The following is a 12,532-nucleotide window of genomic DNA, read 5'->3' on the forward strand; positions in this document are numbered from 1 at the left end:
GGTTGCATTCCAATTCCTTGAACACTGAAGCGGACACCCAAATACCGCCATTGGTCACTCCAGTCAGAGACAGGAATGTCCGCCCAATCCAGGGCGAAGGTGGTGGAAGCAGTCTTCATTTTCTTCTCTCTTCCAGATGGAACCATTGATAGCGTTAGGCACTTGTACAATCCAAATTGGAGCCCTCTGGGATGAAAGTATTCTACCGCCTTGTCTAACAGGAGCTGCATCCCATGAGGGGCCGACGCGACCAAAACAAGGTCATCTGCGAAAGCTAGCGCGTTTACACGCGCCTTCCCCAGCTGAAATCCAACTGCGTCAGGCAACGATCTCAAGAGTCCATCCATGACAGCGTTGAACAAATGTGGTGATAAGGGATCGCCCTGCCGGACGCCTCTTGAGGGCACTACTGTAGTGGTTATGGCTCCCGATGACAGGATCACTTCTCCCTGATATACTCGTTGCAAGTACCTTTGCATGGGGGGTGGAACGCCAACTGTCTTCATAGCATACGCAATCGCCGGGAGTGACACACTGTCGAAGGCTTTTCTCAAATCTAACGTTGCCATATATAGGGGTCGCAGACGCTGCCGTGCCTCCATGATGAGTGAGTTAACAATATCACATTTTCTGCGCAGCCATCTGCATTAATGAAGCCTCTTTGCCGCTCATCCAGTTGCATCTTCGCTGCCGTTCTCTTCGCTAAGATTTTATGAAGAAGGCGTAATAGCACAGGGGCCACGGAAATAGGACGATAATCCCCATGCCCCGTCGGGCGTTGTACCTTGGGGATGAGCGTTACCCTGGCTCTATTTAGGTACTCTGATGCTTGATCCGTTGCCATAATGAGATTGCAGATCAGGGCAAGCGTTGCAGGATGGCACCTCCTTCATGTTGAAGCCGCAAACCCATCAGGCCCAGGCGCGGAACGGCGATCCGGGAGGGCCGCACTAACATCCGCACAGGATATGGGGGTCCAGATGTTCATTGTAGCGGTCGATGATGGCCTAGGCAGGTCCATTGGAGGCGGAGCCGTAGAGGTAAAGACCGCAACCCAATACCCTAAAAAGGCGGCATCATCTCGGGGTGGGGACTCCACCTCGCCATCCAAGACTCGATGCGCACATGTCCGTCGATTCTTCTAGTACAGAGCCTGTATTTTCGCAAATTCTCTTCTGCGTCTCTTCCTTCTTCCTCCTTGGGCCGACGATCTTGCTTCCCCACGAAGCAAGTACCGTGGCACGTCGGGTGGCGGGTCAGCCCGAGGCTCGGGCGCCGGGAAGAGATTGGGTTCGTCCGGACGGGACGGTGGGGACGAGACCCCACGGAGTGGGCACCAACGCCGACGTTGGGCCAAGCTCCTCTTCGATGGGAAATATCTGGTGCATCCTCTATTGTCGCAATGAAGGCCCTGAAAAGGGCCGCGAACAACCGCACCTCCTTGGGCAGCATCAGCAGTAGGCTCAGGAACAGCAGGATCAACTCGTGGAGAATGACGTGCGTGGCCAGCTGGGACCCCATCTGCAGCGGCAGTGGGGTCTTGCTCTCGAACAATATTCTGTGCCAACTGATGACGGGCGCTGGGGTTGGCAGCCCACAGCACCCCTAGGTAGGCCAGAGCTCCGTCACTTCCCTCCGGCACCGAGGTACCGAAGGGGGAACGGGTAGCACCACGAGAAAGTGGAGTTGACCATTTCCGTGCGAGAGGCTATGTATTGCGCATCGCATCGGCTTGCAGCAAGGAGAGCCCTGCGACTACCACCGTCCACACCAGAGCCGTATATTAAAAGGGAGTCTGGCCATTAATGGGTCATGCCTATACCTGAAGCTCCACCCACTTTTTCAGCTTTCCGACCAATGAAGTCTTGAAATATGGGGCGCTATCAATCAGCCTATCCTCACTATTTGCCCCCTATCCAACATGGGCAGCGCCATTTTGGGTGGCAAGTGGATTGGATGGGATTGAAATGGATACCTCTCGCAATCTGCAAAAGTAGTGGATTGTTGGTGCAGATTTGATAAGCGCCACCTAGGGAGCGTAAGGCACGTCGGGAATTGTCGTCTGCTTCCGTCGTTGTACCGCTGCCGGCAGAACCACCCGCTGGGACACATTCTGTTGTCGGTATGATTTTTAAACAAATCTACATGAATAGTTGGAATATAAGAGGCAAGAATGTTTATATCCATGAAATCCAGCTGTTAAATATAAGATTGTACAGCACAGCGCCGTTTTTGTTATGATTTCGTTGTGATCGCCGTGTTCACTAGGCCTAACACCGGCGACAAAACGTATTATTTTCAGTTAGATATCGATGGATTAGCATAAGTTGAAACTGATTTCCGAGAAATTTATATTAGGATGTACATTTGAAGCGTAAAATCAGGTTAGTCTGTGAAAATTTTTTGTCACGAAATCCCCGCTTCATTGTGTTTGTATTCGTCGCCATTTTGGGTGGCAGTATGGTGTCATGGCGACCCCCTTGGTAAAAAGCAAACCAATCAGAGGAGCGAAACTGTGATTGACAGGTCGAGCCTCTTTTTGTGGCTCCTCCCAATGGCCAGACTCCCTTTTAATATACGGCTCTGGTCCACACGAGCCGACAGCGCCCTATTTAACTGGGTGACAGATCGCCGCAACACGACCCCGCTAAAGCCGGCAGGCACTTCGGGCGCTTTCTTTCTTCCTCCACACCAGTCTCCTAGTCGCTGGATGACAGGGTGAAGCCACTCATCCCCAGCTACAAGGCAGAGGACGTCACCTCCCTCTGCCGGGCCTCCATGTTGCTGGAGAACAGGGGGAAGCCACTCGTCCCCAGCCCATGGTGAGAGGTTATTTTTTTATTCCTTTTTTACAGGGAAGAAGTACCCGTACAAAACCGCTGCTAAAACTAAATGACAAAAGCAGCTTAGTCCGCGTGCGTTGGGAGTCCGCACCTCCGTCATCAGTGTGTACCTCCAGTCAACAGTCCGCACCTCCTTGCAATGTCATGATAGCTATAGTTGAAATGTCTCGCTTGCGGAGTCCTAAGTCCAGCAGGATGTCCGCGCTGGCTTTGGCCCATACGCCTCGGAAAGAATGAGTTACGCTTGAGACTAGTGGATCAGGGCCCCCGCTACACACCTGGTCCCATAGGTCGCGACCGCTGTATTTTAGAGTCTTGTGGCCGTGGGCCAGTTCAAGGGCTATTCCAGTGCCCACAATCTGGACATCCAGGATGACCGTTTGTTCATCTCTCGAGGCAACGATGTCGGGCTTCAGGACCCCCGCCGTCACTCTGTAAGAAAGAAGAGAGAGTCATAGAAGAAAGATAGTGATAGTTACTCCCGCCGTTTACCCAGCAGATTATCCGAAAGGAGATTATTCTTACTTCCGCCTATCACTCGTCTTTGAATGGATTGTATTTCGAACACGTGGTGGGTATTATACTTGGTCGTCCTTTGCGGCATTTAGCTAGAAAACTGTTTTATTGCACCGCGAAGGGCACGGTGTTACCCAACTAAAGAGCGTTAATCGTCCAAAACTCTTAACACAAAAAGCCCTGACATTAACAAATAACCAACAGCCTAAGACCCACAGGGGGCGGCTGATGGTGCTCGCTGGGTACTTCTGTTGAAAACGTGCCAGGTGCTAGCGGATCCCTCCAGGGCCCTCACCGCCATAATGGTGAGGTCTCTCTTCTTGAGTCCCAAGTTCAGAAGGCCCTCCGCCGACGGGCGACTCCACACCCCTCTGTAGCTCACAGTGGCTGAGCAGAGCAAGGGGGCTCAGACCTAGAACGTTGAGCGTAGGCCAAGACCTCCGGTGTGCAGTAGTAGGTCATCTTGTCCCGATGAGCCAATCCCAGGTCTCTTGCCCCCCCCCCCCACCTGGACGTCGAGGATGACAGACTGCTCTCCCCTGTTGGCCACGATGTCTGGTTTCCGGTTGCCCTCCGCTGTCCTGATGACGGGTTCCCTGACGGCATCCCAGCCACACTGGCGCAAACGGCTGCAGATATAGGCCAGGATGTTGTCGTGCCTATTCACCCGCAGGCCGTGGGTGCAGTGACACCGTTGCAGAACGTGCGCCAGTGATTCCAGGGCTGCAGACCGTGAGTCAGGGAGGAGACAGCCGGTTCTACAGTTGCGTCCCAGGTGCTGACCCCTCGAACATCGTGACCGGGTGGGCAGAGCGTTGATCCTTATCCGAATGGCGTCAACATAGGCGGGTCCCCTCATGAGGCGGGAGCCGTCGTCCACCCAGGAGTAAGCCGTGGGAACCCAGGAGTGAGTAGCTGGTACCCTAGAGGCCTCCCTAAGGGCATCACCATCGCATGAAGCATAATGGCATCAGCCCAAAAGTGTCTTGAGTCCGCCGCCGACTGTAGGGTCCTCCCTTGGTGGACCAGCACTCGCTGAACACTACGCCTCTCCTCCTCCTGGGAGGGCGTGCGGGACATCTCGTTGAAGGCCAGGACCTCTGAAGACCGCATCCTATCCAGGCGCAAGAATTTGATCCGGGGGACTGCGTGCTCCAGCTAAGGGATGCCCAAGCCGCCGTCTCTGGTCGCCGCATAAAAGAATCCGAGTGGGACGTCATGCGGAAGGGGGAGCCAGGCCCTGACGGCCGCCCGGACCCGGGAGTCCAGGCCACGTAGGAGACCCCGGGATAACCTTCCAAAGGTGAGCGGGCGGTGAAGCCGGGGCAGAAGACGCCTTTTAAGGATGAATACCCTCTGCTGCGGCTTAAGTGGTGCTTTTAGGAGCCGGCAAAGCATGTCGGCTCTTCCGCAGTCCGAGGGCGCCTCCACTCCACCCGTCCCGAAGTTGATCCCCAGGCATCGTCATGTCCCATCCCAGTCCATGGAAGGGATGACCTGCCCGCCCAGATGGAACGACGTTGGCATGGCAGGAATTTTCTTTTGCCGGCCTGAAGGAACGAGGGACAGGGTCCGGCACTTGCCAATTTGAAACACCAGGCCCCTGGGCTCGAAGTAGTGAAGAGCCTGATCTAGCAGGATTTGAAGACCTTGCGCCGTCAAAGCCACCGGGACGAGGTCGTCCGCGAACGCAAGGGCATTCACTCTCGCATCGCCGATCTGGAAGCCGATGGCCTCTGGCAGATTCGACAGGAACCCGTCCACCACTAGGTTGAAGAGATACGGAGACAGGGGGTCCCCTTGGCGGACCCCCCTGGACGGGACATGCAAAGAACGCTCGTGGACAGCTGAGACCCCAACAGCAGCGGCTGAGGGGTCGCGCACTCTAACATTTTTCTGATTTGACGTGCCAACTGTAAGGCGGGCGCTGGGGTTGGCATCCGACAGCACCCCTGGGTAGGCCAGAGCTCCGTCAGTTCCCTCCGGCAGCAGAGCACCGAAGGGGGAACGGGTAGCAACAGGAGAAGAGCTGACCATTTCCGTGCGAGAGGCTATGTATTGTGCATCGCATCGGCTTGAAGCAAGGAGAATCATACGACTGCCACCGTCAACACGAGCCGGCAGCGCCCTATTAACTGGGTGACAGATCGCCGCAACACGATCCCCCTAAGGCCGACAGGCAAACCTCGGGCGCTTTCCTTATTCCTCCACACCAGCCTCCAAGTCGCTGGATGACAGGGCGAAGCCACTCAGCCCCAGCTCGAGACAGAGGTCATCACCTCCCCCTGTCAGGCCTCCATGTTGCTGGATTACAGGGGGAGCCACTCGCCCCCAACCTATGGTGAGAGGTTATTTCTTTTTTTTCAATAATTCCCTCTTACCCAGGAAGAGGTACCTGTCCCCGAAACCCTAAATCCGCGCCCCTTACACATCGACAACCCTCTTCAGCCATTGCTATTCAACGGACGTCATGTGGCCGACGAGACGATATGCCCTAACGCCCTCCTGAAGAGCCATCATGGTAATTAAAACAATGTCATTTTTGGACAATCCCATATCCAATAGCCGCTGTGCACTCTCAGTAGCCCAGGTGCCTTTGTAGGACAGGGTGACGCTGCCGAACGTAATTTCCTCCGTCGCTTCTGGGTCGTGAATCTGACTTCGGATCTCTTCGCGGTCATACTTTAATACTTTATGACCGTGGGCAAGGCTTAAGTCAATGCCCGAACCCACGATTGGGGCGTCCAGTACGTTGACGCTGTTTCCACGTCGAGCCACTATGTCGGGTCTGAGAAATCCCTCGGGGACCTGATACTTGGGTTCAACAGCAACGTTCCATCCTATCTCTTTCAAGCGTGTTGTTGTATACTCGACGATGTTGTTGTGGCGCCTGCATCTGCACCTGTGGGTACGGTGACATTGTTGTAAGATGTGGACAAGCGTTTCATGGCTGGTGCAGCCGGCTCTGCTCTGGCGCTCACCATCCCGACCTCTTCGCGATCTTGTGAGGCAAGGCAATGCATGATGCAGTTTGATGATATCGCCGAACTGGTGACCCTGAAGAAGTTTCGTGCCTTCTTGCACCCATCTGTGAGAAGAGGGCACGCGAATGGCTTCATGTAGAGGGCGCCCATCGTTTGTGGCATAAAGATGCCTCGCCCAGTGTTTGTCCACCGCTTCCTTCGTACGCAGTGGTCTGGTTCCTTCCAGGGAGCAGGAGGACGCCTTCGTTATTATGTCCATGGCGAAGACGATCTTCATCGCTTCCGCGACCACAGGATTGTCGGAAAGCTCCATTTTCTTCAATCGATGAAGTTGGATTGCGGGGACTGATGTACGCAGAGCGGGAATGCCCAATCTGCCTCTCTTCGCCGAAGTATGATAATAGGCGCACGGAATATCGTGCGGCAGATGCAGCCACCCTCTTGCAGCTCTTCTCGTTTGGTTGTCGAGCTTCCTCAGCAGAGTAATGTTCCAGCGCCTCAAAATCAGTCGGTGGTATAGTCTAGGAATAATGTGATAGCGTAAAGCTACCATCTTCTGCTGGGGATTCAGTGGTGCAGCTGAAATTCTTTTGACCCATCCTGTAAGGTGCTCGGTTGCAGGTTTTGCTCGACCGTGCGGACTGAACGAAATACCCAAATACTTCCAAATGTGGCTCGTGCCACCAGTAGGTAAAGGATTTCCATCCAACTGAAATATACATTCCTCGTCGACCTTCAATCTTTTCTGCCTTCCGGACGCCACCAGGGAAATAGTAACGGACTTTCCCAGATTTATGGAGAGGCCTCGAAGATGAAGGAATCTTGAAAGTTCTGAGGGCCGCTCCTGCAGGCCACCGCGAGTTGACGCGACCATCACAACATCATCAGCGAAGGCCATTACATCCAAATGGCATCACTGAGTGGGAACCCAATGTTAGGGTCAACTTGTTTGAAAAATTCATCTAGCGTTAAGTTGAAGAGGACAGAGGAGAGATCATCCCCCTGTCTTACTCCGGTGGTAGGATGTACGACTTTTTGCATACCTTGGAAAGTCAGTAAGGTGGGAACATCAGTATAAAGGTCACTGAGATAGTTGATGAATTCTTCATCCAGACCGGACATCCTGGCGCCATGAATGATTGCATTAGTCGACACCTTATGAAATGCCTTGGAAATGTCGACTGTTGCCAGACAGAGAGACTTGCATCTTCGTCTGGCCTCCGCGAGGGCCGTGCTTAACAGCAGGACAATTTCACCGCAGCCGTCAACGGGCAAAAACGCTCGCTGACGATAATTGAAGTCGGCGAAGAAAAGAATTATTTTGGCCAACATCCGGTGGAATAAGCTTAGCAATACTGAGGTCACAGTGATTGGTCTATAATCGCTTGCATTCATTGCGTCGGGCTTCTTCCTGATGAAAATGGTCCGAGCGTTTCGCAGGGTAGCAGGCACCCGCTTCAGGATGAGTAGGATACGTAGATACGTAGAACAGTAGAGGGGACTTTCCTAAGGTTCCTTGAGGAGAAGTTGTCAGGTCCTGCCGAAGAGTAGATCGAAGGCAGGCAGTTCTTAATGTCTTGTGCCGTAATAATATACATGGGATTTACATTGGACTGCGTCCTCTGTGGTGTTTGGTTGGATCCCAGGGCTCCAGAAGTAGAACCTGAAGTCATCACCTTCTCCCAGGTGTCGAGGAAGTCCGCCGCATCAAGGACTGCAGGCGAACCATAACCATCCAAGATGCGGCGGACAGAGTCGCTCTGGTGTGATTTAAACAGGACCTGAGTTTGTGCGTAGAGGGCCTTTTTCTTCTTTCTGTTACTGACAGGTCGGCCCGTTTGGGCTCGATTCGAGCTTGGGTTCCGCCGGGGGCGGTCGTGAGAAGGAGACGGCTTATCCTTGACGAAGACATCACGTAGATAAGCATTTAGGGCTTCAGCGATGTCGGCACCCTGTAGCGCCTGTCTGGCGATGTCGAACAACCGAGAGGCTTGGAAGGCCTCAGGGGGAGCTTTTTTTTAACCAGGTTCTGCAACTCTCTCATAATTGCAACGTGCCTGGAGGAAGGGCGCTGGGTGTGGGCCTGTGTAGGGCGTTCTCGGAGAGAAGAACTGGCACCCATGTCCGGCGATGACTCAATCGGAGAGTCGCTGTTCGCGGCTGCACTTGGAGTCTGATCGTTGCCTCGGGCTCCACGCCGGATTTCGTCGACAAGTTCCCTATACAGGCGATCTTTTCTATGAGATTTTATCGCATCCAGCGTCCGCTCAGGAAAAAGTTTCTGCAGTTCTATGTTGATGAACCTGGGGGGGGGGGGGGGTCACTGTCGGCTAAAACGACTTCGGCTGAAGCCAAACGGTACGCCACCTCAGCGCTCTATCTTGGTCTCGTTCTCTCTGTGCAGGCTCCCATGTTATGTTCGGTCGGATGGGTCAACCTTCTATGTTGGTCCAACCCATTGTTGGTACGAAAGGCTCGACCACATATATCACAAGGCCAAGGTAGCATCTCAGCATCAGGTGCGTCAACATTAGAAGGATTTGTCATTGTTGTGGAATCCTGGTTGAGTAAGTTTTCAGGATCATTTGTCCTCAGCTGAGGAGGGTCATGTTTCTTCAAAGCCATGTGGATTCTCAGTCCTTTCTTTGTCGAAAATCTCTTCCCACATGAACCGGGGAAGACAAGGGGCAAGTGGTTCTCTCCGGCGAGCTGTGACTGTGGTCCAGGACGCGTGTTTTCACTAGGAGCGCCAGCCACTCGGCTTTGGCTTCCTCTTCTTTGCATTTCAGTGCTTGTGCCTAGTGACGATTAACTCCGCAGAGGTTGGCAGCATCTGCGTAGCTGGGGGTGGGTCAGAGCTCCGTTAGTTCCCTGCCCCGCCGGAGCGGTACCAGGGGTAACAGGTAGGACCATGAGAAGGTGGAGTTGACCACTTCCACGCGAGAGGCTATGTATTGCGCATCATCGCGGCTTGCAGCGAGGAGGATCGTATAACTCCGAGCCAGGTAATACGCGCCACCAGCACCCAAAGAGCTGGGTTACAGACTGCCGCTGCGCAGTCCTGCTAAGAGTGACGGGCACTCCCGGCCCTCTCCTTTTCCCTCAAAACCAGTTTCCCAGTCGCTGAATAACAGGCCAAGAAGCCACTTCTTCCCAACTCTGGGGGAGAGGTCGTTACCTCCCAATCCCGGACCTCCATGTTGCTGGATTACAGGGGAACGCCACTTAGCCCCCGGTCTGTGGTCAGAGGTTACGGAAAGAGAGTCATAGTTACGCCCGCCGTTTACCCAAAAGCAGATTATTCTTAGTTCCGCCTATCACTCGTCTCTGAATGGATTGTCTTTCACACACATGGTGGGTATTATACTTGGTCGTCCTTTGTGGCATGTAGCTATTAACTTTTTATTGGCCACAAGACAAATAAAGCATTTGCTTTATGAGAAAAGCCTAAACAAAAGCATGTTGGGTTGACCCGCGAAACATATAAAAACAGTGGACTGAGCCCAGACCCACATGACGAGAGAGGAGAGCCAGGGCCCTCGTCGTCCACCCAAGTTCCCGGAGGAAGGAAATCGCCATTCCTTCGAGGATCCCGCGCTCGGTAAAAGCGACGGGCATATGGGAAATGTCCACCGCGTCGGAGATATCCATGATTTTGTCTTGCAATCCTGGTAATGCGTATTTCCGGACTTTTTCCTGGGCGAACGCTGAGAGGGACGTGAACTCTCCTCTCACCTGGACGTCCATTACAAAGGCCGTTGCGTTCCTACAAAAAACAAGAATAAATACACTGTCCCCCACTTGAATACGTAGTTCCTTAAACACCGTGAAGTGTTCTCTAAAGTGCTCTTAATGCTACGAACTACACGATCGTGACGCTTAATGCGGGCAGCATGAGTTCTAGGGCACGACTGCAGAATGTGAGAGTTAGTTTCTGCCATGAGGCAACCCGCACTACAGGGGGTCTCCTTTCGACGTCCCCTAGCGCAACGAACCCTGGTTGAAGCGCGTGGATGCGGAGCTTTATCAGGTCCACATCCTCATGTGCTGACAGAAATCGGAAGGATGAACCTAGTTTGGCGATTTCCCGGGTGTAAACATCATCCTCCAGCAGGGCAGTCAGGACAGGGTCCTCCATCTTCTCCCGGAAAGCAGCAAGGCGATCACGCCTGATCCTCGGGATGGAGAGCTGGAAACAGGGGAGGCCAAGACCCCCTAGAGCAATCGGAGTATATAAAAAAGCGTTAGGGGTATCATGGGGCAAGTGCAGAAACCTCTTAGTGAAGGTGCGGATACTACGATCCCACCGTTGAAGAAGAGCGAGGTTAACATCCGCCACGGACCAATCGTAAATAACGCGCGGCAAGAGGTGATAAAATAGCATCACCAACTTCTGGTGAGGGTTTGAGGGCATCTCACCAGATGGCCCAATTGGGTTTCAACATTCGTCACTTGGGAAATCACCTTGTCGAACCGGTCGACACAGACCCCCAGGTACGTCATAGAGTCTTCTGCAGAAAGGATGCTAAGATGATCTTGACCGACGAGGTACTGGTGGGGAGTGACTTTCACCTTTGGTGGGGAGTGACTTCTGCCTCCCTGACGGCTGAAGGGTGAGGGTAAATGATTTAGAAGCGTAAATTTCTAGTCCCCTGGCCCCGGTGAACAGAGTAAATTGGTCTAATAGATCCTGTAGTCCTCCCAGCACGACGTCGTCTGCAAAGGCTAAGGCAGAGATACGCTGACCACCCACCTCGCAACCAATTCGTTCGGGTAACTCCGCTATGAATGCATCCAGTACCAAATTAAATAATAGCGGGGAGAGGGGATCTCTTTGACGGACGCCCCGGCGAGGTTTGACTGTTCGTGTACAGGAACCCGCCTCGAGAATAAGCGAACCTTGGTTGTAGTAGTTAGCAATATATTCCATGAAAACGAGATCCGTGCCGACCTGCTCTAGGGCCCCAAGGATAACCGAGTAACGGATACTGTCGAAGGCTCGTTTTAAATCGATAGCCCTCAGAGCCAGCCCTTTACATCTTCGTCTTGCCGATCTAATGAGATGGCGCAAAAGGAACAAATTCTCGAAGGTTCCGTCTGTGGCCCGAAAGGCCCGTTGGCAAATGTAGAGGCAAAGAGAGGAACGTAATTTAGCGTCAATGATTTTGTGGAAGGTCCTCACAACCATGGACGCTACCGTGATTGGGTGAAAATCGTTAGGGGTTGAGCTAACAGCCTTTTTGGGTAAGAATACCGTCCGCGCCATTGTTAAGCTGGGGGGTAGCCTCCGGAACCACAAGAAAAAGTTAAAGAGTGCCGCAAGGACGTCAGCCCGCAACTTACGCAAGTCCGGGGCGGATAATCAATCTATACCTGGGGAAGATGCCTGTCCTCTCAGGGCCATCACTACTTCGTCCGATGTAACTGGATAGAAAAAGACTGAGTAGCATTCTGGTGGCGTTCCGAAAATAGGGCTACCTCAGGTTGCTCACCAAAGATCCCTGCCCAGAAATCGACAATATCTGAGGGGGTTCCCCGGTTTTCCTTCTCCCCTTCAAAGTTCCCTAGTGGAAGCCACATCACATTGCGAATTACATGCGCAAGAGTTTCTGACGCGATACAGCCTGCACCGCAACGAGTGGCCTTGACACGGCCCCTCGCACACCGTACCTTGGTTGGTAGGGCATTTATACGTAATTTAATGAGGTCTATATACTCAGAAGTGAGGAAGCGAGGAGGGTTGAAAATCCAGAAGGAAGAAGGATTCCCCTCGATCTCCACTAAGCCCTTGTAGTCCGTGGTATTTACAAACTTCCAACTCCAGTACTGGCGCTGGCTTGTTTTGCTCGTAAGTTCCCAGCTCCCCTGCTGCAATAGGTTACCAAGGCGGGTGACCTGTTTTGTGTAAGTAACAGAGCTAACAACAGCAGAGAGAGCGGTATCGTACGTCGTAGTCTGAAACGCTATAAGGCGTGACAGTCTAATAGGGGGAACAGAAAGTTCAAAGCACGGTATCCCCCCCTCTCGAAGAAGTGGGGGCGTACAAAAAGGATATGGGGACACCGTCTGGAAGATGGAGAAAATGTCTCACAAATGACCGGATGATGCGATCGCTACGTTGGAGCAAGATGGCACTCGGCTCTGCGACCGTCCAATCGTACACCAACCTAGGTAGAAGATGGTAAAAGA

The 12,532-nt window shown here is 53.1% G+C and overlaps 1 protein-coding gene across 1 annotated transcript; it reads right to left on the reverse strand.

The window, feature by feature from the left end:
• Window positions 1–2,959: 2,959 nt before the first annotated feature.
• Window positions 2,960–3,821, reverse strand: LOC135373372 (uncharacterized). The gene is made up of 2 exons (XM_064606590.1): window positions 3,742–3,821; window positions 2,960–3,275 (listed from the first exon to the last, which is right to left on the reverse strand). The coding sequence occupies exons 1-2, from the start codon at window positions 3,819–3,821 to the stop codon at window positions 2,960–2,962; spliced, it is 396 nt and encodes a 131-aa protein (XP_064462660.1).
• Between the last annotated feature and the right edge of the window lie 8,711 nt (window positions 3,822–12,532).

This window comes from Ornithodoros turicata, unplaced genomic scaffold, assembly GCF_037126465.1.
Source record: "Ornithodoros turicata isolate Travis unplaced genomic scaffold, ASM3712646v1 Chromosome24, whole genome shotgun sequence".
NCBI classification, from domain to species: Eukaryota; Metazoa; Arthropoda; class Arachnida; order Ixodida; family Argasidae; genus Ornithodoros; species Ornithodoros turicata.

Excerpts from the sequence above, each read along its gene's own strand:
- LOC135373372 (XM_064606590.1), bottom strand. The coding sequence starts at position 3,821 with ATGACCTACTACTGCACACCGGAGGTCTTGGCCTACGCTCAACGTTCT. Across the intron at positions 3,276-3,741 it reads CCTTGCTCTGCTCAGCCACT|AGTGACGGCGGGGGTCCTGA; the intron begins GTGAGCTACAGA and ends TCTTTCTTACAG.